The sequence below is a fragment of the Hylaeus volcanicus genome, chromosome 1 (assembly GCF_026283585.1).
Source record: "Hylaeus volcanicus isolate JK05 chromosome 1, UHH_iyHylVolc1.0_haploid, whole genome shotgun sequence".
Taxonomy (NCBI): Eukaryota; Metazoa; Arthropoda; class Insecta; order Hymenoptera; family Colletidae; genus Hylaeus; species Hylaeus volcanicus.
The window spans coordinates 3,030,470-3,055,775 of record NC_071976.1 but is presented as its reverse complement, the minus strand read 5'-3'; the positions used below and the strand labels follow the sequence as shown (position 1 = coordinate 3,055,775).

At 44.4% G+C, this 25,306-nt stretch overlaps 2 protein-coding genes and 1 long non-coding RNA gene across 9 annotated transcripts in view; 1 reads left to right on the top strand and 2 right to left on the bottom strand.

Moving 5' to 3' along the window:
* Positions 1-4,773, bottom strand: part of LOC128882463 (uncharacterized) — a 44,714-nt gene extending 39,941 nt beyond the window's left edge. For both annotated transcript variants that reach the window (XR_008458604.1, XR_008458503.1), the window contains exon 1: positions 4,666-4,773. This is a non-coding gene — a long non-coding RNA (uncharacterized LOC128882463). The remainder of the gene's footprint in view (positions 1-4,665) is intronic.
* LOC128880039 (homeobox protein cut) overlaps positions 1-7,046 on the top strand; it is a 122,172-nt gene extending 115,126 nt beyond the window's left edge. For 2 of the 5 annotated variants that reach the window (XM_054130963.1, XM_054130113.1), the window contains exons 7-9: positions 32-689; positions 768-1,041; positions 1,519-7,046. In XM_054130963.1, the coding sequence (XP_053986938.1) occupies positions 32-689; positions 768-1,041; positions 1,519-3,209 (2,623 nt within the window). In that variant the 3' untranslated portion in view covers positions 3,210-7,046. The remainder of the gene's footprint in view (positions 1-31; positions 690-767; positions 1,042-1,518) is intronic. The other 3 variants (XM_054133440.1, XM_054132636.1, XM_054131801.1) reach the window with 3 other exon arrangements.
* Positions 7,047-8,920: 1,874 nt separating this feature from the next.
* LOC128874791 (lissencephaly-1 homolog) lies at positions 8,921-25,180 on the bottom strand. Of its 2 annotated transcripts, none has more exons than XM_054119859.1 (7): positions 25,031-25,180; positions 21,337-21,484; positions 13,734-13,887; positions 13,199-13,405; positions 12,520-12,930; positions 12,096-12,444; positions 8,921-11,599 (listed from the first exon to the last, which is right to left on the bottom strand). In XM_054119859.1, the coding sequence occupies exons 2-7, from the start codon at positions 21,372-21,374 to the stop codon at positions 11,526-11,528; spliced, it is 1,233 nt and encodes a 410-aa protein (XP_053975834.1). In that variant the 5' UTR covers positions 21,375-21,484; positions 25,031-25,180; the 3' UTR covers positions 8,921-11,525. The 2 variants fall into 2 exon arrangements, with proteins under 2 accessions (XP_053975834.1, XP_053975842.1); XM_054119867.1 differs by lacking the exon at positions 25,031-25,180 and adding an exon at positions 24,140-24,281.
* Between the last annotated feature and the right edge of the window lie 126 nt (positions 25,181-25,306).

Sequence of the window (25,306 nt, the reverse complement as noted above, 5' to 3'; positions counted from 1 at the left end):
GAGGACAGCACGCGACCTCGATTGATCGTAGTGCGATGTTTCCGCACTTTTTCAGTAGCACCCAGGGCAGCCTTCAGGGCATGGAGCGCACGCAAGACGACATTCGATTGGCCCTGGACGCGTACCACCGCGAGTTGCAGAAGCTGAACACGACGCCGGGCCAGAACCCCGCGTTGACTGGACTGCCAGGATTACCAGGGCTCCCTGGGCTTCTGGCACTTCAGCAGCAAGCCCTTCAGCAACACCATCTGGCCACGAACGGCGGTGGCGTTCAGGATCTCAGTTTGGGGAAGGTGGATCCCAGGAGCAAGATGATAAACGGCGTCACGGAGGAAGAGAAAGAGAAGATGGAGGAGGCCATGAGACACGCGGGTAGCGCGTTTTCGTTGGTCAGGCCGAAACAGGAAACCGCCGCGCCTCAATCCACCCCTAGCGGTTCCAGCGCGAGTTCACCGTTGGGCAACTCGATTCTTCCGCCAGCGATGACACCGAGCGAGGAATTCTCTGGCGCGGCAGCCGCCAGTCCGCTACAGAGGATGGCTTCGATCACGAATAGTCTGATCAGTCAACCGTCCACGCCCACTCATCACTCGGCCAACCAGAGGCCCCTGAAAGCGGTGCTTCCTCCCATTACTCAGCAACAGTTCGACATGTACAATAACTTGAACACAGAGGACATCGTGAAGAGAGTAAGTGAACCGATCGTAATACGAACTGTGAGTAATTCTGCCTTAACGATGATGTTCATGAAAGATTCATCTTCCCAGGTGAAGGAACAATTGTCTCAGTATTCCATTTCCCAACGTCTTTTCGGTGAATCCGTGCTGGGTCTTTCTCAGGGATCCGTCTCCGACCTCCTGGCGCGGCCAAAGCCCTGGCACATGCTCACGCAAAAAGGTCGCGAGCCGTTCATCAGGATGAAGATGTTCCTCGAGGATGACAACGCGGTGCACAAGCTGGTCGCCAGCCAGTACAAGATCGCACCGGAAAAACTGATGAGGACCGGCGGCTACGGTGGCCTGCCTCGTAAGTTTAACTCAGGTCAATATAGATGTTTTGTTATTTTACTAAAAACGTAGTTTGGGAGCTCGAAGCTGTACGAGCCGAATGCTGCTACGCTAACGAATAGTCGAGCCGCTGTAACGAACGATGAACCTACGAAATAGACCGAAGATGAGCGACTCCGTTAACGGAGAGTATCTGCGTATAACTGTAGTCGGAATATTTCAGGGCGGGCAAGACGATTTTAGGAAAATTTAAATAAAACTCTCTAACAAAAAGAAATCGCCGACTTCTGGCACTTCTCGAAACGAAAAGCCACGAGGTGAAGCTAAGCGTTGGGGAATCACCGAAATGCAATGTTTCGAAGGCCAGCATCGACGCCTCGAATGACCGTCGGCTATTGTCGGTTACGTAACGAAGCAACATTCCGTCGTCCAACGAACCGAGCTTTCGGACTATAACGCGCTATGCACTGTAACACACGATTTCTAAATATCTCCCTCCTTTCTTTTACAGCCTGTGGAACACCAATGAAGCCGATGCCACCGACGAAACTGGTTCAGGAACAGCTTCAGAACGCCGCGAAAGCACAGGCTGCGGCGCAGGCGGCCGCTCAGGCGGTTGCGCAGCATCAGCAAGAAAACCAAATACAGCTGGGACCACCCCAGCAGAGTCCACAGCTCCCTCAACATCCTCAGCCGCCGCCACCGATGATGCTGACGCCTCCAGGCCCTCTCCTCCCTCACACACAGCTCAGCATGCAAGAGTTGCAGAAGAAGCAACAGCAGCAACAGCAACAACAGATGAACCTTCACTCGCCCCATCATCAGATGACTCCGTCTCCCCTTCGAGGACTCCACCCGCACATCTCGCCCAGCGTATACGAAATGGCCGCGCTGACGCAGGACCTCGACACGCAAACCATCACGACGAAGATCAAGGAGGCGTTGCTGGCCAACAACATCGGCCAGAAGATCTTCGGCGAGGCTGTGCTCGGTCTGTCGCAAGGATCCGTCAGCGAGCTGCTGAGCAAACCCAAACCATGGCACATGCTCAGTATAAAAGGCAGAGAGCCGTTTATAAGGATGCAGCTGTGGCTGTCAGACGCCCACAACGTCGATCGGCTGCAGGCCTTGAAGAACGAACGACGAGAAGCGAACAAGAGACGACGCAGCAGCGGACCAGGCCACGACAACAGCTCGGACACCTCGAGCAACGACACGGCCGAGTTCTATCACGCGGCGTCGCCCGGTCCCGGACCCGCCTCGGCCAAGAAGCAGCGAGTCCTCTTCTCCGAGGAGCAGAAGGAAGCCCTCAGGCTCGCGTTCGCCCTCGACCCTTACCCCAACGTGGCCACCATCGAGTTCCTCGCCAGCGAGCTGGCGTTGTCCTCGAGAACGATAACCAACTGGTTTCACAATCATCGGATGAGACTGAAGCAGCAAACGCCGCACGGCCAGCCCGAGCCACAGTCCCCCAGGGAACCTGGCCAGCCGTTCGACCCAGTTCAGTTTAGATTGCTGTTGAACCAAAGACTGTTGGAGATACAGAAGGAGAGATTGGGCTTGGGCAACGTGCCCCTGCCGTACTCCCCGTACTTCAACCCCAACCTGGCCGCTCTGGTAGGGAACGCTCTGAAGGAGCAGTGTTCAGGCCTGGATTTGTCGATGAGCTCGTTGAAGAGGGAGCCGAACCAGGAGTTCGAGGACGAGGACGCCGAAGACGCCATGAGCAACCTCGGTAGCGAAGACTCGGAGGGATCAGCGGGTAGCATAAAGAGGGAACCCGCGGAGACACCCACCGCGCCAGCCACGGTCAGATCCAATCGAAGGAAACCCGCAGCGCCGCAGTGGGTGAACCCCGAGTGGCAGGAGCCGCCCAGGACGGGCGACGAGGTGATCATCAACGGCGTTTGCGTGATGCAAACGGACGATTACGGGGTGAAGAGAGAGGCAGAGGAGACCGTTAGGGTCGAACCAACCCCCGTGCAGGACAGATACGAGGAAGACGCGCAAAGCGACGTGTCTTCCGTATCGGCGAATAACGGTCAGGAACGGGACAGCCCTCTGCCCAGTCCGAAATCGGGACAGAACAGTCCCGTGACGTCGCCCAGGCCGCCCTCCACGCAACAAACGCAACAGTGCGCGGACGAGAGTCCCAAAGACAACGTGGTTAAACACGAGCCAGAGGAAACGTGGGATTATTAAACGTGGGATTATCAGATGCCTGGTCCGCGAGACCTGGTTGGACAAAACGGAGGGTGTGATCGAAGTGGACAACGTTGAAACATGCCAAAATGACGCTGCAGAAGTACGGTCCCCATGTTGCCGACGACTACGGCCTAGTTAAGTTCTTAATGAGGAAGAAACAAAAACCAGTCATAGGATTCGGCCAGGTCCGATTGGCCGAGTCCTGCCTACCACGAGGGCATTATCATAGGGTGGCGAATACAAAGTAGGATACGTGAACAAAAATTAAACGAAAAAAAAAAATTTTCGAAAGACACGCAGACGTGCATTGGAAAACCCTTCGGTCGACTGAAAGCTACCAGCGGGGGAGGCTGCTATCGAGGAAGATGGAGCTCAATCAAAAGAACTGTTTTTTCGTAACGCTGCCGATATACGGTTTACGGAACAGTGTGTTGGTGTGCACGGATACTACAGCGGATTTGTATTGTTAGAAGACTGTAAACGCGACGAGGGGTAGCTCAGGAAATGGGGGCAAATCGTCGCACACTTTCGCTCGAAAATCCGAAGAAACCCTGGCCGCTTCCGTTTTCGAGCGGACGAAGGAAGGGGAGGGGGTCGGAAGGTAGGAGAGACCAGGAGTAAGTTACAAAAGAAAGAGAAAGAGAAAATGAACAAACGAGAATCGGAAAACGGAAAGGGTCCGGGTTCGTCAGAGTGCAATCTACGAATAACCAGTTGTTAGATCAAATTATTATTAATTTTATCTAATTACGCGTCAAGATGAGCGATTAATAATTATTGCATAATTGTGATTCATGTTATATTGTTTATACACTTCTCCTATCCCATAGTTGTTAAGCTGTTAATGTTACTACACTCCGCTCTCCGATTACGTACCTTTTTATCTTGTTCGGTTAGAAACGCGTCGTTCTTATTTTTATTTTTTTTTTCATTTTTTTTCGGAAAATGGAGAAGAAAAAATGGTTAGAAAAGTGAAAACGTCCTCTCGCTCTTTTTCCTGCTTCTTAGTTGTGCGTCGATTCGCGAAAGAACGAGCGATCGATGATCGAGAGTAGTCTGGTCGACGCTGTTGTCCAATTTTGTCGGCTCTTTCGCGAACTGGCGGGCAACGCGAACCGGAACAACAATCTGTCCACTTCTGAATAGTCTTTGTTTTCTTTTCTATTCCCGCGTAGAGAAAGCTAGTTATACGTGACGATCGGTGATCGAGGTTATCAGTTACTACCAATATTACTGTATTATTAGGCTTACGTTATCATTGCTATTTTATTATTATTATTAATATTATTATTATTATTATTATTATTATTATTATTATTATTATTATTATTATTGATTATATTGTATTATTTTATTACCATTCGAATTCTTATCGCGATAACGATACGGCTTACGAAGCCAATGTGATAGAGCTTATATGCGATGATAAAATTTAAAAAAAAATGCGACATACCAGGGAGGCTGGAGGTCTCCTTCCGTGCGACGAAGATGCTGCCGGGTATTCTTCGAAAACGGGCGTTAAAGCGTGGCAGCCGTAAAGCTCGCATCCACATGTAAATAACTGTACAAAAAAAGAGACTCGGAACATACGAGACATTACACATACACGATCTTGTATATTATACTTAATTACCACACTTAAACTCTTCAATAGCGATATATTCACGCGGAAGCAATGGCGACCGAGCGCGTGGCCAAGCGCGCGACTCAACGCCGCGTTTCCGACGCGGAAACGTGGACGAAAAGGGCCTCATCGCTCGCGTCGTTCACCATTTTACGGAGGAACGGGCAACGCGGAGACGCGACGTTGAGTCCGACACGCACAGACGCGACAGGAGAACATATAATTACGATTACCGTATACTATCGAAGCCTGAGAACGACGAGGAAGCGAGCGTGAGAGCGAGCGTGCTTGCGTGCGAGAGAGAGTGAGAAAGGGGCAAAAAATTATCCTCGATATTACGAATCAAACTTGTATTTACCAGATTAAATTTTAATCTTCGATTAAATTCTAGTCCGCAGTTAAAAACGAACAATGGCTAGAGCGAGAAAGGGAGGGAGAGAAAGGGACGAGTGAAAACGGAACGTGTGTGCGAAAGGAATGGACGTGCGAGTACAGCCAACCCAGTGAGAAGAACACTTAAACGAAAAAAGGGCATTGCTAATTGAGAGACCAGTGATCCGAACATTCTGTTTTTCTTTTTCAATCTTACGTTTATCGCGAACCCATCGTCGGGGGACCGGCGCGGCTCGGAGACGGGCGAAATATCGTTGGAGATCGAAGTATTTATTTGCTACGTTCGACGTTTATTCGAGCGCGTCGTTACTTGTTCAAAAGGATTTCATTCTGTAGGCATGTAGTGTACATTGTTTAGTTTTTATTCGTCGTTCGAAATTTATGGGAGTTTTCCTCCGTCTCCGACGAGAGCCGCGTAAGAGCGCGAGAACTGTCGCGAGGTCGAAGAGATTATGTGGATAGAGTGAAGATATCATAAGAATCTGGAAATGGAAATAGTAAGGTGAAGAAAGAGAGAATGAATCGAGAAAGTATCGCTATTTCTGTATAAATTTGCGCGCGTATCAAAATTTTAAGACTTGGTGGGGACAAGTCACAGCAATTAAAAGGGGTGACATTCATTTAAATCTTGCTTTAGGTTACTCCGCATTTATATTTGCTTACACACCTCATTATTCTCTGGTACCCTAACGAAGGACGCCAATAGTCTGTTCTGGGTCTCACTGGCCCACCTATAGCTCGGGTACCTCGGGATCGCTAACCCCGTACTGTAGCTACAATCAAACGTAGCTACAGCCCCTGAGGGCTCGAAAAACACTCGATCTCTTTCCTCTTACAATTTGCATTACACTTTCCAAAATATCTATTCCATCTATATAATCTCTCTGCTCTGACCAAAGAAGGACCTCGCGGCGAGTTTCGCGTTCCTCGACATACGCGGCGCCACCTGTCCACCCGACTTTCATCGCTGCGATCGACACCACCTTCGTTATCCTTAACGTTATTATTATTATTATTATTCTAATTATTATTATCGTCGCCGTTATTATTATTACCGTCTACCACCGTTAATCGTTGCTCGTAACTCGATGAACATCGACATCAGTCACAGCTCCGCCTGACGATCGTCGTGCAGGCGCCTACGAACCGAACCAACGACGCCAGAGTGTCAGGGGAAGAGATCAACGGATCGAAGAGGCACAGGGAAAAGAGGATCTCAAGTCGCGAACGCATCCAGCCTGCCGATTGTCAATCTCGTTGGGTTACGAAGACTGCTCCGACCGATCGTCGCCGATCGCGCAGCTGAGTAAACCGTGTAACCCGATCCTTCTCGGGGACGATCGGCGTCGCGGTTTTTCTTTGTCTATCGAAACCCTTTCCACAACCCATATCCATCCATCCATCCATCCATCCATCCCTACTCCATCGAGCCCAAACACATCCCGATGTCCCCTTCACCGTTCACGATTTCTTTTCTCTTGTTTCTCGAGCGAGTTGCGAGGCATATAGGTTCTTCTGTAGATACCGAATAGACTCTAGATAGCAGATAGCTTTAATTATTTAAGCGGAAACGGCTTTCTAGGCGAGTACCCGGGTCCCCCGGGTAGTGGGGGAGTTTGTAATATAGGGAGGAAGGTTCGTGCGGACACACACGAGTCGGAGGTCGCGCAAGGACCACCTGATAAAGGAGGAAAATCATATCGTAAACATAATAATGAATATTTTACAGAACCGACGAAACGAAAATGAGAAGAAAAAAAACGACGTAACGCCGAGGACGTAAAGATAACTGTAGATAGATATTCAGAAAGAAAAAGCAAAAAGTTATCGATGCTCTTGTATACGCGCGTAACCTGTGTCGCGTGAAATGATCAAAATTTTTCGGGGGGCGGGTGGGTGGGTGGGGAGGGGGGGGGGGGGGTGTCAGAACGAGAGGAGCAATGGTATTATAACGCTGAGAAAGGACATTGTCATTCAGTAGTGAAAATAATTGTATTAAACAAAAAAAACGAGAAGGTTTACCTAACGTAATAGTTTATTGATTTGTGTTTCATTTCGAACTGTATTATAGCTTAAAGATTATCCTGTACATTGCATACACATACATACATACACACCCACACGAGCACTATTGTTTTAAATTGTACGTTTATGATTATTATACGAAGATGAAGAAGAAAATAAATAAGGTATACAAAGTATTGAAGACACACGAGAGATTTTATTCTAGATCATTGGAACAACGAGGACGATCTACGGATGAATACCTTGCGACAAATTTTTGTAGAAATTCGCATTCCTACGAGGCATCGAGCGTATCGGGTTTTTCGCGACGGTGGCGTGGGTCGCTGGGATTCGAATTTTGTAACGATAACGCGCGAGAATGGCGGAGAATATCGATTGAATTGATTATTCTTTCGATAATCTTTCTCTTAAACTTGGGAATCGTTCTTTTTTTTCTTTTTAAATAATTCTGAAGCGTACAAGTTTACGGAACACTCGATGTCTCGCTAGTTACGACTTGCAGGTGTACAGATTAATTATTCTCATTTGGTAGGGAACCTGGTAAACAGTCTATACAAATTTCAATCCCTCGATAACGTTAGACACGCAATAATACGATTTAAACACGAATACAAATGGAAAATTCTCTTTATTGTATATACGTATATGATTATATTATTCATATCAGTGTCTCCTTTCAAGAATTTCTAAATTAAAAGAACTGTACTGAAAATTGCACAACGACTGTTCTATTGATCCCTCCTTATTACGAATTTCATCGCTAATGCATGAAAGCAGAATTGCGAATGCGGAAGTGAAACTATACTTATATTAGGACAAAATTTAGCTAACAACAATTTCGCTTGAACGGGGACATTATTTACACATCTACCCAGAGGAGAGTTGGAAAAAGATGAAAATAGAAAACATCCCTACCCACATGGGACTACTGCGCCATCTACAAACAATGGACGGAACACGCTAGCTGGACAACCTATCAGATGGTAAATTGTCGGTAAGTCGATAAAAGAGCTCTCTACCTTTACAGCATCAAGTAAGTGATTCACAAAGGGTATACCCTTTAGTAAAACAATTTCCAACTGCGAGTAAAATACCGACACATGTTAATGTCCGAAATACAGTCTAATACGGTCGATAAATCAGCATGTGAACGATTTAGCTACTGAAGGTAATGTCTCTACTGCAGATATAATCAATACCAATAACGAACGAAAGATAAAAAAAATTATTCATCCATTCTTTTCTAAGTAATGTGTAGCTCCAAAATGACTCGTTTGTGTAACTACACGTCTCTATCTACTGTACTCCAGTTTTTGTTTTGGAATTAATGTAAGTACAATCATCTCGATTATTGCCACCAACGAGTCGTGCACAGGGAATTCTTTGCGCTCGGCGTCTATCAGATGAAAGGATTAAATTGTCAACGTTTAACAATCTGTATAAATATGGACACATATGCCTTTATTTTCGTTCCAGATTCTTCAAAAAAAGTAATCGAAAATGTCAAAGTTACTGTCCCTGCGAGCCACACATTTACGCAAAAACCTTACATTGCCGTCGCGGCACTTTTAAAATATTACCCTCCTTAATCCCCATAATTCAGCACGAATTCGCCGGTATCGTTCGACCCATAACGCAAGGATATATCAATGAAAGCTCGTCGATGTATGCGTATATATCACAAATGGTGACAACACTTTATTTCGTTAACTCTACTTGACGTGTTGGTATTGTTTCTCGTAGGGCGGGTAGAAAAAGCGAGAAGTCACTAAAGCAAGTGCGACGAAATTTACGAAAAGCAGCTACGACATTACTTTTATTACGTCATCCTACGTAGAAACATCGAACATCGAGACCGAGTTCGGTACGCGTTTGTTCGATTCCGGTTGCTTAATTACAATAATGTATTTTGTATATTTATGTGTCTGTGTATGTGTGTGCATATACGTATGTACGTGTATATATACATATCGACGGGTATACGACTATGTATACGCGCGTACATACATACGTACACGTGTATGTATAATATATATTATATATTATAAATATATAAGTGTGTACGTGTATGTGTTAGCTTTTTTTCCTCTCTATTATAAATGTAAAATACTGTCATGCATGTACTGCGGAGTCGTGACTTAAATCGAATGCATTTTGCTTGCCGCAGAAGCCGCGAGCGTGGTCCGTCTCTCTCGCAAGCGTAAAACGTGGATGTGCACCGATCGCTTTCAGAAAGTTTTCTGGTGTCTCAAAACGAAAATCGGACCGGCATGCGCGCGATCCTGCCACGCTCCGATTCCGAAGAACCGTTTTGTACAAGAGTGCTACAATTCTATCGAGCAGGGGGGGTTGGGAGAAAAAAAAAAGAACGAAGTAGACATAAGATCAAGTTTGCTCGAATAAAAGAATACATCGATCTGTCTTCCGAAGAATTTACACAATTTCGCAATGTTTTATATATATATAGGGAATTCCCAAAAGAACAGAACTTCCAATTATCGTGGTTGCTACAAGATTTTATTATCAATGGATCGAAAAGTGGCAAACAACGATGCACGAATTTCGTCGAAACACACCGGTAGCATAATAGAGCACGACGTTACACGGCTGAGAACATCGTTTTTCTTTATTGTTCATCAAAATAATTTAGTACCACGTCGAGTTAACCCCTTAACGCTCGTGCCCTTGTCTCGCACGGACACGACAGACCGTCCAAAATGTGCAAACCTGTGATTCACCACTAGCAGACATAGATACACCTGTAGCAGGCATAAACGCATTGTTATGCAATCGAGAAACGAGTCCAGTAAATAAAAATGATCGTTTGCGAGCGTTAAGGGGTTGAATGTTTCGGCTCTCCCGAGGGCTAGAGAGCAGGAAGAGGGCCGTTTACCTAATCGAGGGAGGAAATATGGTAAGAGAGATGGTATAGTTCGGAATAGTGTGTACCGTTTCGAGAAATCGGTCTTAATCGATTAAGCATTGTTACATGAGGTCTTGACGTGTGTCCGCATAAGTATGTCTGTGTATCGTTCGATCATTCCACTCGGTGGCCTGATTCTATTCCCGTTTTGCTTCTGTCTACGTTACGTCTGCGCTACCTCTAATAGTAGTTTAGAGCTAACTATAAAACTAGTACCTCTCGTATCTCGGGACCCACGCTACAACTTATGCGTCTGAAATACTTCCATACGGGTACATGTGTTTTGCATTTTGCGGCATTCTCACAAATTGCACGCTCCACTCGGCCGTCCCTGCGTTCTAGTACTATCGTTAACAATGCACGCTGATCGGGCGACACACATTGTCGAGCAAAACTGCGTCACTTTTCGTCACTTCCACCAATCATGCCGGATGTTTCCTTGACTTTAAGAGAACAGTCTCATGTTAGTCTTGTAGATACCAATAATACACGCATACAAGGGGACAAACGCAACATGTAAAATAGAACATTTCAAACGGACGCTGCTCGCGCTGCTTTCTGGTTGCAGAGCGCCAAATACGCGTCCGTCCGTTTGACACGCTCGTTCGATTTACATCGTGTATCTTAATTCGCACAAGAATCAATATGCTACATACTCGACCAGCGTTAGATAAATTATTGACGTTCAATACACAGTAAACGATGCCGCCACGCATTTATCTCAAGAGTGTCTGTATATAATATATGTATCGGCGTCATTTCCCGATGTCACATCGCCAAGAACGCTCGAGGAGAGATCAGCGTAACAAACGACAACGAATGATCGCGATGTTCGAACGGTGACACAGCCGAAAATTCTTGCCACCGTCGACGACCGGAGGAGGACGACACGTTCAAACAATTCGGAAAAAGACGCTTTAACCGCGGGCCACTCGACGAGTGAATTACCCTCTTCGAAGAACCAAGTTTCCGACGGTGAAATATTCGACTACTCGAGAGGGCTGTTAACCATCGATGAAATTTATGGCAATGTCCTCCTCGCGAAAGAAAGCTGATCTTGGGCACAGGACTCTCCTCGAGTCATGTAGCTCGTTACCGAAGAAGGTACATATAATATTAATAATTGCTAAGTATACTTTATTATAAATTAAAGAGCTCTTAACCGTAGGTGTTTATGTGTGTATAATAATATCAATATTAATAATAATAGTATGTACGATAATTTTTTTTCTTTTGTAGCAGCTTACTCTTTCGGCCGTTTCCATCGAATTCGACGCGTATCGTACGCCTTCTTTCCACAATCTGTCTTCTTTGACGAAAGTTTAACGAGACCCTGACGTTTTGGTGACTAGCGGCACTCCCAGATCTTCACCGTTTGGTCGACGCTACCCGTGACCACGTAAGGATGGCTTTTGTGAAAATCTAGAAGCATTTCATTCAACCGAATAAAAGAGCTTCTCATTCAACGGCGAGTCATCATTCAATCCGCGATAGGTGTCCATGCTCGCAGCTTAAAAGAGAGCCCCGACTCCTATCACGTTTACTTGTTCACGGATTTCAAATCGTAAATGACAACAAATCAATACGAATATTTTAACTTACTTTCGATATTTCGTTAATCGCGTACTGTGACATTATTTCAAATATACCCTTTTATTTTTCACTATCATCACTGCCACTAGGTAATAAATCCTTACATTTTTATAGTTTATTCTCGTCGACACTGATACTTCTGTACAAGCAAAATCAACATGCTCTCTAACGATTGCTCGCGAAGATTCGGACTTGCAGCATTTTTGTAACGATTCATAAGTTTCGAATTAGTCAAGGATGCGGAGATGCGTGGAGTAACGCTACCGAGTTACCAAATTCTGTCTTGTTTTCAAGTACGAAGATACGAAATGCAAATTGTACTCACCAACGGAGGTGCAGAAGTGGACGTGTGCCTCGAGGGTCTTCATCGCTCGTTTGTTACGTGTGTCCCAGACTCGCAGGGTTTTATCATCAGAGGCGCTGACGATAAACTTGCCACCGGGGTGGAAAACAATGCCACGCACCCAGTTATCGTGTCCTAAGAGTGCGAACAGACAAACGCCAGCACCGACATCCCACACGCGGATTACTTTGTCTCGCGAACCAGATGCGAGGAAAGGACCTTCGTGGGCACCTTTGTTGTCAGCTCCTGCTGCGGCATTGATGGATGCTCTTGCGCTATCCGGCGCCCAGGCGATGCACTCCACCACGTGCTCGTGGTCCCGGAGTTCGATCTGAAAACCAAATCGCTCGGTTAACACGGTCGTCGACCAGGACCGGGACTTCAGGGGGACGACGAACTAAATTACCTTCGTTTCCTTTGATGCGACGTGCCAGATTCGAACTGTTTGGTCGTTTGAGCAGCTAGCGATGAGTTCGCCGCAAGGACTGACTCTGGCCATCCGTACCCACTCTCTGTGACCCGTCAACGTCTTAACACAATAACCTGTTGCAACTTCCCAGATTTTGATGGTCTTATCCCTAGAGGCGCTCACTACGAAATCTCCTTGTGGCACAAATGCGACTGAGCTGACACTGTGATCATGTCCGTGCATAGTTTTCACGCAGGCGAATGACTGGTGAAAGTCCCACAATTTAATAGACATATCCGCACTGCATGAGACTAACAGTTTACCGGAGACATCGAATGAAACGTCCTGTACGCTGTCAGTGTGCCCCTTCAATGTTCTTTCGAATTCGCCGCTTTCGAAGTCCCACACCTAGCGATACGAGGGAGGACCAGTTTTTATACAACGAGATCAACTTACAGGATGACTAGGAAAAGTTGAAAGCAACTAGCTGCTATCTCTGAGCAGGTATGCAAAATACCCTTCAACGACTATTTTTAGGTGCGGCTTGTCAATTTCAATTATCGAGCAAGAAAATCGTGTGCTACGTATACATAATACAGATTTTCCAAGTGATCGTTCGAGATAGCAACCATTTAACTTCGACAACCGCTTGTTCAATTGTCAAGGAAGATTCTACCTTAATGGTGGCATCTTCGCTGGCGGACACTATAAGACTAAAAACCGGATGAAAAATAACTCTGTTGATGGGAGCTCTGTGTCCAGTGAGACTGTACTTTTCGGGTGGCCTTGGTATCCATTCGGCCGGCGATCGTTTGCTGCGTGTCGGTGCTCCTTCGATGAATTCTTTTTCCGCCTCGGAGAGTTTCGATTCAAGTTCCATTACCTAGAGTTTAAATAAACAATTCGTCAGCATCTCAGTCACGGCAACTTAACACTTTATTGTTTTCTATCCCACTCTGAGCAACGATAAGCGTCTTGTTTAGCATTTATGTAATACGTGACGCGCGGTACACGAAGTTATCGTAAGTATAAACGGGATAAAGTGAAGGATAGAATTTCCAGAATTCTACGGCGAACTTTGAACGAAGATACCTCATTATTCCGTATCTCGCTACTTATTATTCTGAATGCATAACTAAATTCTCGTACAAGTTTATCGAACAACGCAACAAAGTATGCAAATTGCAAATTGTTCTGTATAATTCCAGGACCTTCTTTTGCAAGCGTATGACCGAGGTCCATTTCTTCTCCAAAAGGCCTCCATACTTTCTCTCCACTTCCCCAGGCATATCGGCTTCCTTCTTGAACGCCTCGAGCGCATCTTGATAGCCATTGGTGCTGAGGTAGTCCGCGATCGCCTTATTTCTGAAAGAATACAATGATCTTTCTTTCGCAATTGTACGCTTCTTTCATAACAACGCAAAGGATCTCGTGTCCGAGATCATTCTTATAAGGTTTCAAAAACCGAAAATAAAATTCTGTTCAAATTAAATTACAGTCTTCAAAAATAATATGAAATAGGCACGGAGGGAATTATAGGTGTGTGGAGTGTTGACGAGTCTCTGGCATGCGTTCATAATAAGGCCTTCGTCAGCTTTCTATGTGTACAACACCTAAAAAGGGTTCGTTTAATCGACGGCTGAGTGGCTCGACACCTTGCGCGGAAATTGTTTCGCATCTGCAATTTCCTAATCGTATATTACTCATCCAATATTATCATTCAACGTGAAGCGTTCGTGCGAGTCGCATTGGTTGTGTTTTTAAACCGCGTTGATTAGAGACGAGACGATTAAATGATTGTAACGATAGCTCTGTTCTCGACACCGTAAACATCCTTGCTATCAATTCTCTAAGCCCTATCGCTATGCAACAATTTACTGAGAAGTCGATGGAAACCTTGGGAACCTGGTGGACCATTCCATGCGAGCTGAATTGCAAACTATTCAGAAAATCTTGAGAAAACTAATCGATCATCTTCGTACTTCTCCGGTACGCATTGCATCAACGCGCGTGCAAACTGATATCGATGCATTATGATTTTTCTACGAAGTATCCAGCCACCCACTGACTTCCGTAGGCGTTCGACAATGCTATCCTCCATTTTTTAATAATCATCGTGTTCTAATTACAGAGACACAGTGTTCGAGTCTTCAAGACACGAGAAACGCTCGAGCTGTCCCTCTTAGGCGCCTCACCTTGTACCTATGTATAAACTTTCCTCGTCGTCTCGTCATTCTTCGTCCGTACGACTCCATACCGTATGTACACATTACACTCTTTCTCGACTCGGGTCCTCGCGCAGTATCTCTACTCGGATTTACGACTCACCCGAACGACTGCTTTACTAATTTACCTAGCATATATTTACGAATCGAATTTACAATCGAGCCCCTAGGAATATTAATGGACTCGGAACAACAGCAGAATTCTCGATAATGACATTTCAGTAACAACTGTTCGCGATGTAGGCAGGTACAATAGAGGCCACAGGTTGAGTACGTGGGAAAGAGATTGAAAGTCGGGCAAAATTATGCTGGGGTGAAAGGCCTGAAGTCGGTCGTTCGTCTCTGTTCACCTGCTTCCACGTGATAGTAAGTATGTAGCGAATTATCACCATCGGTTTTGTCTCGCGGCGTTCGAGCACTATAGGAACCCAACTGTCGAGGCGTGCGATCGATTCTCTTCAAACAATCTAGGACAATATTTGACCAAACACGAGGAGCGTCTCGAGGGAAAGAAAAAGTTTTCTCGTAGGAAAATGGGGACGAGTATCTATTTGTAAAGTGTTTTCGAAAAGGGACTATAAGATCTTGTTTTAAAGGGAAGAATGAATGAAAGTTTGTTTTACAATGGATGCAAAGCAAAACAGTTTCGCTGTTCTAGCATAAATTTCATGCATGGAGGGTCGTTCGAGCGACGCGATCATCTCCTATGGCGAAGACGATCCCTTTTACTCTTCTTTTTCTATGAATTTTAACACGCCAGTCAGCAAGTATCACGTGTAGGACATATAAGGTTTCCCATCGTACGCCTGCACGAGAAATACGTAGCTTCCCAAGCATACGACACGTCGCGCCTCAAACTTTTACCTTAAATACCCGTTATTGATAACCGAGCCTCGATAGCAGCCTACAAAATTCCTCATCCCAAAGGTTATCTCTTTCCCTATAAATTACCCATGCTCGTGTTTCCATGAAGGCAGTTCTTTATTTTTGAAAAATGCATTTGTCTGATGCAGTAAAACTCTATGGTTGCGTTTAATAATTAAAGGCGTAAAAGAGGAAAAGAAACTTCATGTACACAGTGATAGCGAATGATAGGAATATCGCGCGAATAATTGCGAGAATAGGGAACGTGGGACACGCGATTGTTTGGAGAACACTGAATGATGAACAGCTGTATCCGTACTACATACGAAGGGTGCAAGGACTCGCTCATCGTGGCTTTCTATCATGAATGACCTTCTGAGCGACTCTGTTGGAGATTTGCGTTAGCAATTAGAATATTCTGCGTTAGATACCATTAGCCACGAGATACAGATGTTAGAAAGCGAGTCTGGTTGGTTTACGAGAGCCTACTATTTTTACGATTATTATTCACGTGAATAATCGAAGAAGTATATCTTCTCTGAAGGATGATCTCATGATGCTATACCAAATACGTAATTGAGTGTTGTTATACGAAATTTGATTAGATCAGCTGAGATACGATAAACCTCTGTACACAGATATCGTATGATCCATCGTGTAACATGATTTGTTATAGTTTCTTTAAACTATACAAAACTACATACTGTACACTAACGACGCGAGTGTACAGAGCGAACGGTTGCTCGCATAATGATGTTCCGCAAAAAGTCTAATTCCTTCTCGTTAATGAAACATTAACAAAGATGATGAACGTTTCCAAGAGCAAGTGGAAGACTGTGAGAACGAGCAAAATGTACAGTTAACTCTTGGTCGTGGTAATGTTAGCGGCGACCTTAGTACATTTACTTGTAACACCTCTTTAAATATTTGAAACTCCCTTCGCACGGTGGTGGGTATTGATCGGTCCGAATCGCCACTTTCACCCTTTCTCCCCATTATTTTCTGCCTCTTTAAGTACATAGTTAACGAAACAGAATGGGAGAAACGTAAGCCAACGAAGAGGGAGGAGCTCTATCGATTGCTAGGTCTCACTGCAGTCTATCCTCTCTCGACTGTGGGGCCACACTCAAATCGTCGAGTGCTCAGAGCAACTCGACGCGTATCCTTAACGATCTGCTAGCGCAATCTTCCTTGGTTTATTGCCTCATTAAGACATGCAGGATTCCTTTCCTCGGGCACGTTCAACCGAACGTGCTATTTCTACAGTTTTGTTTCAGCGATGGTTACAGAAATTGCACCCCAAAAGCTACGCTTTGGTGGTTATTTGGTATTCGTGTATCTACTTGAACCAAACGCGGTGGATTGAGGACATCCCTCGTAAGCTAGCAATTACTATTGGATCAATGAACGTTTTAACTACTGGGGATTAAGTTTCGCTTGGTGCTTCTATAAGACGAAGACCTACAGTCTGTTTAGAGGCGGGTAAGTATCGTAAAGGGGTGAGTTTACACTTGAGACGAATCACCTACAGGAGTATTCTCCAAGGTAGGCATAGGTACCAAGGGGAATATTTTTCATCAAGGTCAGGTGCAAGTGCAATATGCGTTAAATCAAAAGACTCTCAATTCCCACAAAAAAAAAGAGAAAACTTACAAGTATGTTTATTTTTCCTTGATAATAGTTACTTCTCTTAGATAACGAGCGCTTAAAGGCAAGTGACAATAGTCACTCTTCGTAGCAGAAGGGTTAAACCGATATCTCGAGGCATGTACCACTCTGTTGGAGCACGTTTCGAAACACAATAGAGCAACTGGCATATATATTTCATATTCAGGTATGTACAGGGCTACCTATGTTAACAATGCCTTTCAAAGGTTTGGAGTGCTCTTTGATCTTTAAGATACGTGAACTTTCTTGAGACGGAAATAAACGTCTTACTAGAAAGATTATCTGTGGATGGTTATTACATCCCTCGAACGGGCCATTTGTGGATACTTTTAGCATGAGAACTATTTGATAGGGAAAGCTCGAATTTGAATAGCTGAATATAAACACCGGGAAATTCGTATTGCAGAATATTGAAACGACTCGCAAACACGGGTAACACGGTATCGCACCAGCTAACAGTCTACGCAATCAATCGGTAATTAGCTTTAGTCACGAGACGCGGAGCTTTGTCCTAGCAGAACGCGAGGCTACATATTATTATTAAAGAGACAAGGCTCCAACTGAGAATTATGCATCGTTTAGCATATTCAACGGACATTGTTCTCTCAGACTTCCACCTCATTCCAAGTCTCAAAAATTATCCAAAGAGAAAAAAGACAGAGACAATCCGCGACTTAGAAAAGAATAGTTTGCACGCGACTGTTAACCTTTCGTACTCGTTTGGCGTCGCTACGACACGAAGAAGGTGATACGTAGATATCGTCTTAATTTCCATAAATGGCTGCCGGCTATTTTTCGATATTTTCCTACGCGATGCACGGTAGCTTTCGCGACACCCTGTATGTACCCAATTCAGCCAATTTCAGGCGTCCCTGCAGCAGCGTCTAGTGTCTTCCTGCATTTCCCTGCTACCCCGTTTCTTTCTCTTTCAACCCCCCTCGATGGTCGACGCCGACTCATTCGACGCTCTATCGATCCCGTTATTCGCGCGTGCTCGAGAGACGCCCTCTCCTGATGGCGACTCGCGCACGACACGCGTCGATCCACGACTGATTTGACGTCACCGGAATTAGTCGGCATCGATCAGACGCCACGATCGATGTCCTCCCGTTTTGGCATTAACGCGAAGGTATGTTCGTGCCCTCAAACTGGGGTGACGCGATCCACATGATTTCGCTTCAGGGAAAATGAGAATCAAGCTCCATTTAACGTGACCGTCGCAGTGGTCGGTGACGACGTTAAGCTTGCAACGTGTTTAACAATTGTTTACATAGCTACATAGATTCCGGTTGGTCTAGTGGCTGGATACTTTATAAGCTATTAGTATCCCTTGATGCAAACGGTTAATGCTTCATTCAAGCATAAAACATGGTCTTCCAAAGTCCCGATTCCAATATCCATCAATCTCTAAAAGGTAACTCTGCCATAAGGTATACGGCATACTTATACACAACCACAGTCGTGTACAAGAACGATTCTAGAAACTGAAACTTGGTCGTATTTTTCTCTCGCTCGCGGAAAATGGTAGCGGTAGAAGTTGAATGGTTCGAGAATGTCTAACTTCCTATGACCCCGCTTTTTCCACAAGAGCAACGATGCACGCGAAGAAGCAATTGCGTCTTTTCTTTTAAAAGGAAAACTGCACACTCTTTCCGATCCACCGCGTCGTTTTGCGTGCAAGCAAGGATACGAGTCTCTGAAAGTAAACGATACTAATATCAACCCAATGTTAATTTGCATTTTAGCATGAATCACGAAGATGCAATTACAGCAATTAATGTAAATTTACTGGTGACTTTCGGCTTCAGTCTTTGGCATGGAATATAATAATACGAAACATATGGCAGGGTGTTAAACAAGTTTGAAAATAGCGAAACGATGACTTTAAGCCCGCCACTAATTGGACGTTTTAATTTCAACGAAATCTCTGACATTGACCGCAACAAATGATCGACTCGCGGTGGACTGACCCAACCGTCTCTTTCTCGGTTGAACCGCAAATTCAACCGCACCCTGTATATCAGGGCCAAGAACGAAGGACAGCGAAAAGTACCGAGACACAATTATCCCCTCGCGCTGGAATGACGTCTCCAGACGTCAGATTTTTCTCGAGCCATAAATGCCATGAACATCTCTCGGATGTCGGAATTTTCCCGAGCTATAAATGTCAAGAACGTCTCCCAAACGTTGGTTTTAACGTCCGGTTACTTATGGTCACCGAAACGAACGAGTCGATACGAGACACGTTTTCCGAATGGGGCGTTAGAATTCTATTATTTAAGAAAACTAGTCGATTTATATTATTACGAGCGACTCAAGCTTTAACTTCGACTCAACTGTAGTTCAACGTGGAATGCGGAAACATTAGAAATTTATTCTTTTGAAATAGATAATCTGGTCTTGGACTATTGTGTGACCTCGAGGTTCCAGTATGCCTGAGTGAGCGGCACAAATGCCACTTCTTTCTCCTACATTTAAACATCTGTTTCTAAACAAGGGCACAATGAGATGCATACAATCAAATTCTGAAGGGTTTTAGTACCGGATAACTACTTTGACCAGAAATTGACAATGGTACAAACGTTTAGTAGAGAAGAAACTGTTCCAAATTTTTTACTCTACCAATTTCCCTCACTTTCACAATCGCACGCGAGAGTCGCCATGCGACTGTTAAGGAAAAAACCGGGGAAGAACCATCGAGACTATAAGGATGAGGAATGCCCTTTCACATGAACGTCTAAGAACCTGGAGGCTCACTTATTGCCTCGGTATTCGTCTACCCGCCCATGTGAAAGAGCTCTAATTATAAGTGTCGGGAAACTGTCGCTTATGCCAAGTTTTCCTACAAATTCCCTGACAATGTTACGTGTACCTCGCTAGACTGTAATTTTCTTGAAAGCAGTGCTCCCCAAAACGTGAAGCCGAGTAACAAGAATCTTTTCAGCGTTATTCAACAAAGGAAATCACTTTACTATCGAGTAGTATAAAATGAATTCCACCGAGACTCCTGGAACGTCCTGGAAATGAAGGAAAAGGAAAGTTACAAGTAACGCAACAACGTCTTTTGTTCTCGCGTATTCGGCTGAGGTTAATGCGACCTTAGCGGATAAAATTTCGTTGCTATGCAATCCCTTTCAACCTTTCGCGGTCGCGAAGATTATTTCACAGCTATTGTACTTATTAGATGCATTTCAACAATGAAAATCCCCAAGTCCCCGAATGAAATAGTATTCTGCAACGAACAAATTATTTAAGTATTTAAATATCACACAGACTCATCGGGAAAGTACGTGTGTAAGAAGTGCATCGCAATTTACGCTAACTTTATCTACAGATTGCGTTATCTTTCGCGGCTGAAACGTGCGCTGACGCATAAAAGAGCGAATGTTTTTATGTCACCGCGGAATCTGTTTCACAATTTGCACATACAATGTTATCTCTTAATGCGATTTACTTCATCAGACACATGCGAGACATCGAGTATCAAACTGTGCATCAGAGCCGCATAGCCTGAACTATAGCGGTGTTCTTATTCCCGTCAGTCACTCGGGACTGGGGGTTGCTATTACGGACATGGTGGCGATTTTGTTCTACGAACAGTGTCGCTTGGTTTTAAATGCAAGCGTCAGGCATTCGGTTGCTTTGAAAACACGAGACGCCGACGGTGTAGCGTGTCAGAGATAACGTCGGAGCTCGCTTCGAGCTAGCAGCTCCAGAAACAAGTAGGGATAACTTTCTGACGGGAGTATGGGCCTAAAACAGTGACGATAAAAACAGCTTTCCTGTATTTAATGAATCATAGATGTGGGATAGTCTATTCTGCATGTGCCATTCTGTCCCACGGTCTTTTTCCGCCACGAACGCCGCTTGCAGTTAGTCGCCTGTATTATAAATGTGAACATTATGAGGGAGCCGATTTACTAGCAGGTGGCCACGATACCATCTTTTCCTCTATGAAATTATGGTAGTGGTATACGTTTTCGTTTGGTACGATCGATAAAATCAGAAAATCTAGCGTTATAATTGTTTTCGCATCGTAATAAACGTGAAAACTTACAACTCCTCCCTCTGACGTTGAGACAGCACCATTTTCATGATCCTTGCGTGTGTTTGCTGGCTGATACTCAACAGTGATTCGAATGAGCGCGACTAGATTCTTCTCCAGTCAGCTCCTGATTACTTTAGTACCGAGTTGTCGACATCGCCTGTAACATAAAACAATAACAATGTTGGTTAAATATATATAAAATATTGCTCCATGTACGCAGAAAGTTACAGTATGTTTTAGTAGATTATAATTTCTCATTTTTAGCCAGACGTGCAACGATCAGCTGGCTCCCTAAACAAACGTGAACGATAATATTTACCTTCTATTATCGAAAGATAATAGACAAAGAATTGATGGTAAAGTGCCGACAAATTTTTGAAATTGTTTTGTTAAAAACGCAGTTAACCGAGGAGGGATCACATACTATGATAAGTATTAAACACCCATTATCGATAGGCTGATAATGAAAACGTTAAAATATGTTAATACAAAAGGTAAACTTCAATTGAATGATACAATAAAATGGCATTTACGATTGTCAATTAACCTCTTGATTACTTTGATTGATTGATTACAATATCACAAAATAATCAGTTATCTGGTATTCATTAATCGACCTGCTCCAAGAAAAGTGTGCCAATGTTTGCATTGAATCATCCTCGCGTGGATTTGTTATGAATACAGAAACTCGACAGGCGTATTTTCCTCTTAAAAAACAAAGTCCTAAAGCCTCGTATGATAAATCCTTTATAATAAAACTATTGCAAAACGACTAGTTGTCAATCGTTGGTATGAAAAACGATGTGAATTATGCGTTAACAGTACGAGTACATTAGAATGCGAAACGTGGACTCGTTTCGTTCGTACAAAACATTGTACAACAGCAACACGTTGTCCTTGCTGGTAGATGGCTGAGAAAAAAACGATTCCTCGTACATCGACCAATAAATAAACAACACAGCATTCTTGCACAGGGTATCAATTTATCTTGAAGTATTTTTTTGAGTCTTGAATTGCTTTTTAATGTCATGAAATATTTTTGGCATCGAAACAACTGCAGCAAATATGTAAGCGACGCTCAGTATAAGGAGATCGACAGATGTTGAATATTTACCCGGGCAACCATTAATTATGCGAGCTGCACTTGTAACAGCAGAGGAAACAGACGCGTGTAATCGTTACAATAAATTCGTATACCCATCACTGCTTCCAGTTCATTATAATGGAACACCGATGCCACGTTAGTGTAGATATTAAAAAATACGAATGAAACACAGTTTCCTAACATAAAACAACGGAGTAACACGATTTTCCGTATTACTGTGAAACTGTACTTTTACCGTTTAAAATACTTCCAGCGAAACGTTTTCCTATCCAATGAAAAAAGAAAATACACGAGCATCGAAAGGAACGTGTGAGAACGATTAGTCCCGAACTCCTTAATAGGAACAATAACATTCTCCCTAGACTGCAATCAATGCCGCGATTTATTTTACTTTCCCATAGGCGACTCGCATTTTTCCCATAAGCGCCACTGAAACATTCATTTCAATTAGAGTCCGCAAATTTCACGTTGGAAACGCAAAGAGAAATAATTGAACAAATTTAACGAAACGTTGTCATTCGAGCGTTTCATTTAATTTGGGAATAAACCAATTATTATTTACGTATCGGGCTGTCTGGAAAGTCCATGCCGATTTTTAGTAGGCGGGACAGGTCTGAATATGTCGGAATGGCTGAAAACAAATAACATGTATACGTTCCTTAAAAGGTGGAAAAGTTGTGGAACAAAATGGTACATATATAATTCAATATACATAAAAATATATACATGAAAATTCAAATATGCCTTTGAATTTTTCTGAAAAATAGGCACGAACTTTTCGGACAACCCAATACTTTGACGAGTCGTCGTAGCTCTGTAACATTTAATTCGACGACAGACAACGCATAAGTACCAAAATATCGATTGCATTTCTCTTGCCGCTCGGAAACGCTCATCGCGATGCAATCCCGAGTATGACATAACATTTGGCAAAAAAAACGCGGGCTTCGATCAAATAAATAAATAGAAACGCGATTGGCCAGTGATACACTAACGACAGTAAGAAAAGTCCACTGTGATTGGCGAGAGCGAGTCAAATGAGCCAATTAGAAGCGACGAATCGCGAGCAGCCATACTTCCCCGCTAACGTTCGAGTTCGACGAGTCGCGGGTCCAAAAATATTCGAAAAACGGCTTTTTCGGGGACTGTTGTATGAAAAACAATTCGCCTCGAGAAGAAATACGGCATGAGGGAGGACCTTGACAATCGCAAGAACGTGCTGCGTCGTCGCGACGCTTTATGACGATGCTTATCGGCGCGATGCGCCGTAATCGATAAACCGGCTGTCCGCCCACCCTCGGTGTCGTGTATGTTTCACCTTGCGGTGCATTCAAATATTCATGCCAGCCTCCTTCGATTCTCAATGCTCAATCGCGTTACAACCACCATGAACATTAAACACAAGATTACCACGATCTTTCACGTAACTTTTACCATTCACATACCACGCGTTATTATTTTGTTGACAAAACTTCGGCTAGATGCGCCCCACTTTCGGAGGTTGCGTAGCGTGTTACGAATCGGTTTAAAAATAAAGTTCCCGTATTTCTAGTGGGACGAGATATTCTACACGAGACATTCTAATTGTTAAGGTAGATTTGCAGTTGGTTGACAAACGGGAGAAACGCGTGTATGTACTCTCAGCGTTGGTGCTAACACTTGCTTTCTAATACGAGATCTTGTCAAGATACATATGATATTAATCACCTATGACTTTTCACCACGGCTATTTCCGGGATCGTCTGTCGGGTGAGCGACTCTTGGCCTTCTCGACCCCGCCGATCTACCTGTGGCTTCGCTCTTCTCTAATCTTCTTACGTTCTAGCACGAGGAACAACTAGAGATCGTTGGCAACCTCCGTAGCGTTAGACACACTGAGGTTTCTCGGTTTGCGCGCTCGAGAGGGACAAGGCGAAACTCGTTTGGCAGCAATGTCAGTTTCCGAGAAAAATGTTCGCAAGTTGAGAAAAACGTGCATCTAATACCGAAAAGATAACCGTTCGATTGCGTGAATGCAATTTTACGTTGCACGGAAAAACGTCATCGAGGATCGGAGTTGCTGATAAACCCGACAGCTGATCGCTGACTCGACAGCAACTCGCGCGGACACCGTCTGTCAAAAGGTGCGAATTACATCTGATCGTTCGCGGTCCGACGGATAAGATAACGTCTAAGACCGAGAATTGGTGGAATTCAATGCAAAGATGCAAGTTCGGTGGGTCGACAGTTGCGGCAAAGCGGCCGTACCACCGCACCACGCAAGCGGTCACTCGCGAAAAAATCAATTCGAAGTGACGTGCAACATGTACGTAGAATATGTGTGGTACACGACTCGACGACCGACCGAGAATCACCGATCGGTGTCTTGGTCGGTTTTCGATCGAGTGTACGATATCGGACGGTGTCATGTCGGTCAGAAAGCACTGATACGAAATCATCGTACGAACGCGGAACAACTGTTTGTTGTAAATCGTGTACGGCCATTTTGCTAGAACCTGTCACGTCTGGTTGCTGTAAAATTTTGCAGCCAGCCTGACCGACCCGCTCGCAAATACAACGTCGAAAACAAACATCGCAGACTGAGTGTTCGATACTCACGTCTTTTTTGTCAGAGTAGCAGTAACCGGGATCCTTCGAGATCGGAAAAAATCACGGGAAAACCGGACGAACACAACCACCGAAGAACTACTCGAGATAACTTCTACGATAGGACTGTCTCGCAAGGTGGCGCCTGCGAGATTCTTCGATCCACGCGCATGCGTCAAGTATCGATGTCACAAATCTCCCTCTATGTCCTAGGAACTATTCCTTCGAACTAGAATAGTGGTTCTCAATCCTCTTCGCCTCGTGGCTCAATTTTCATCTTTATTTATC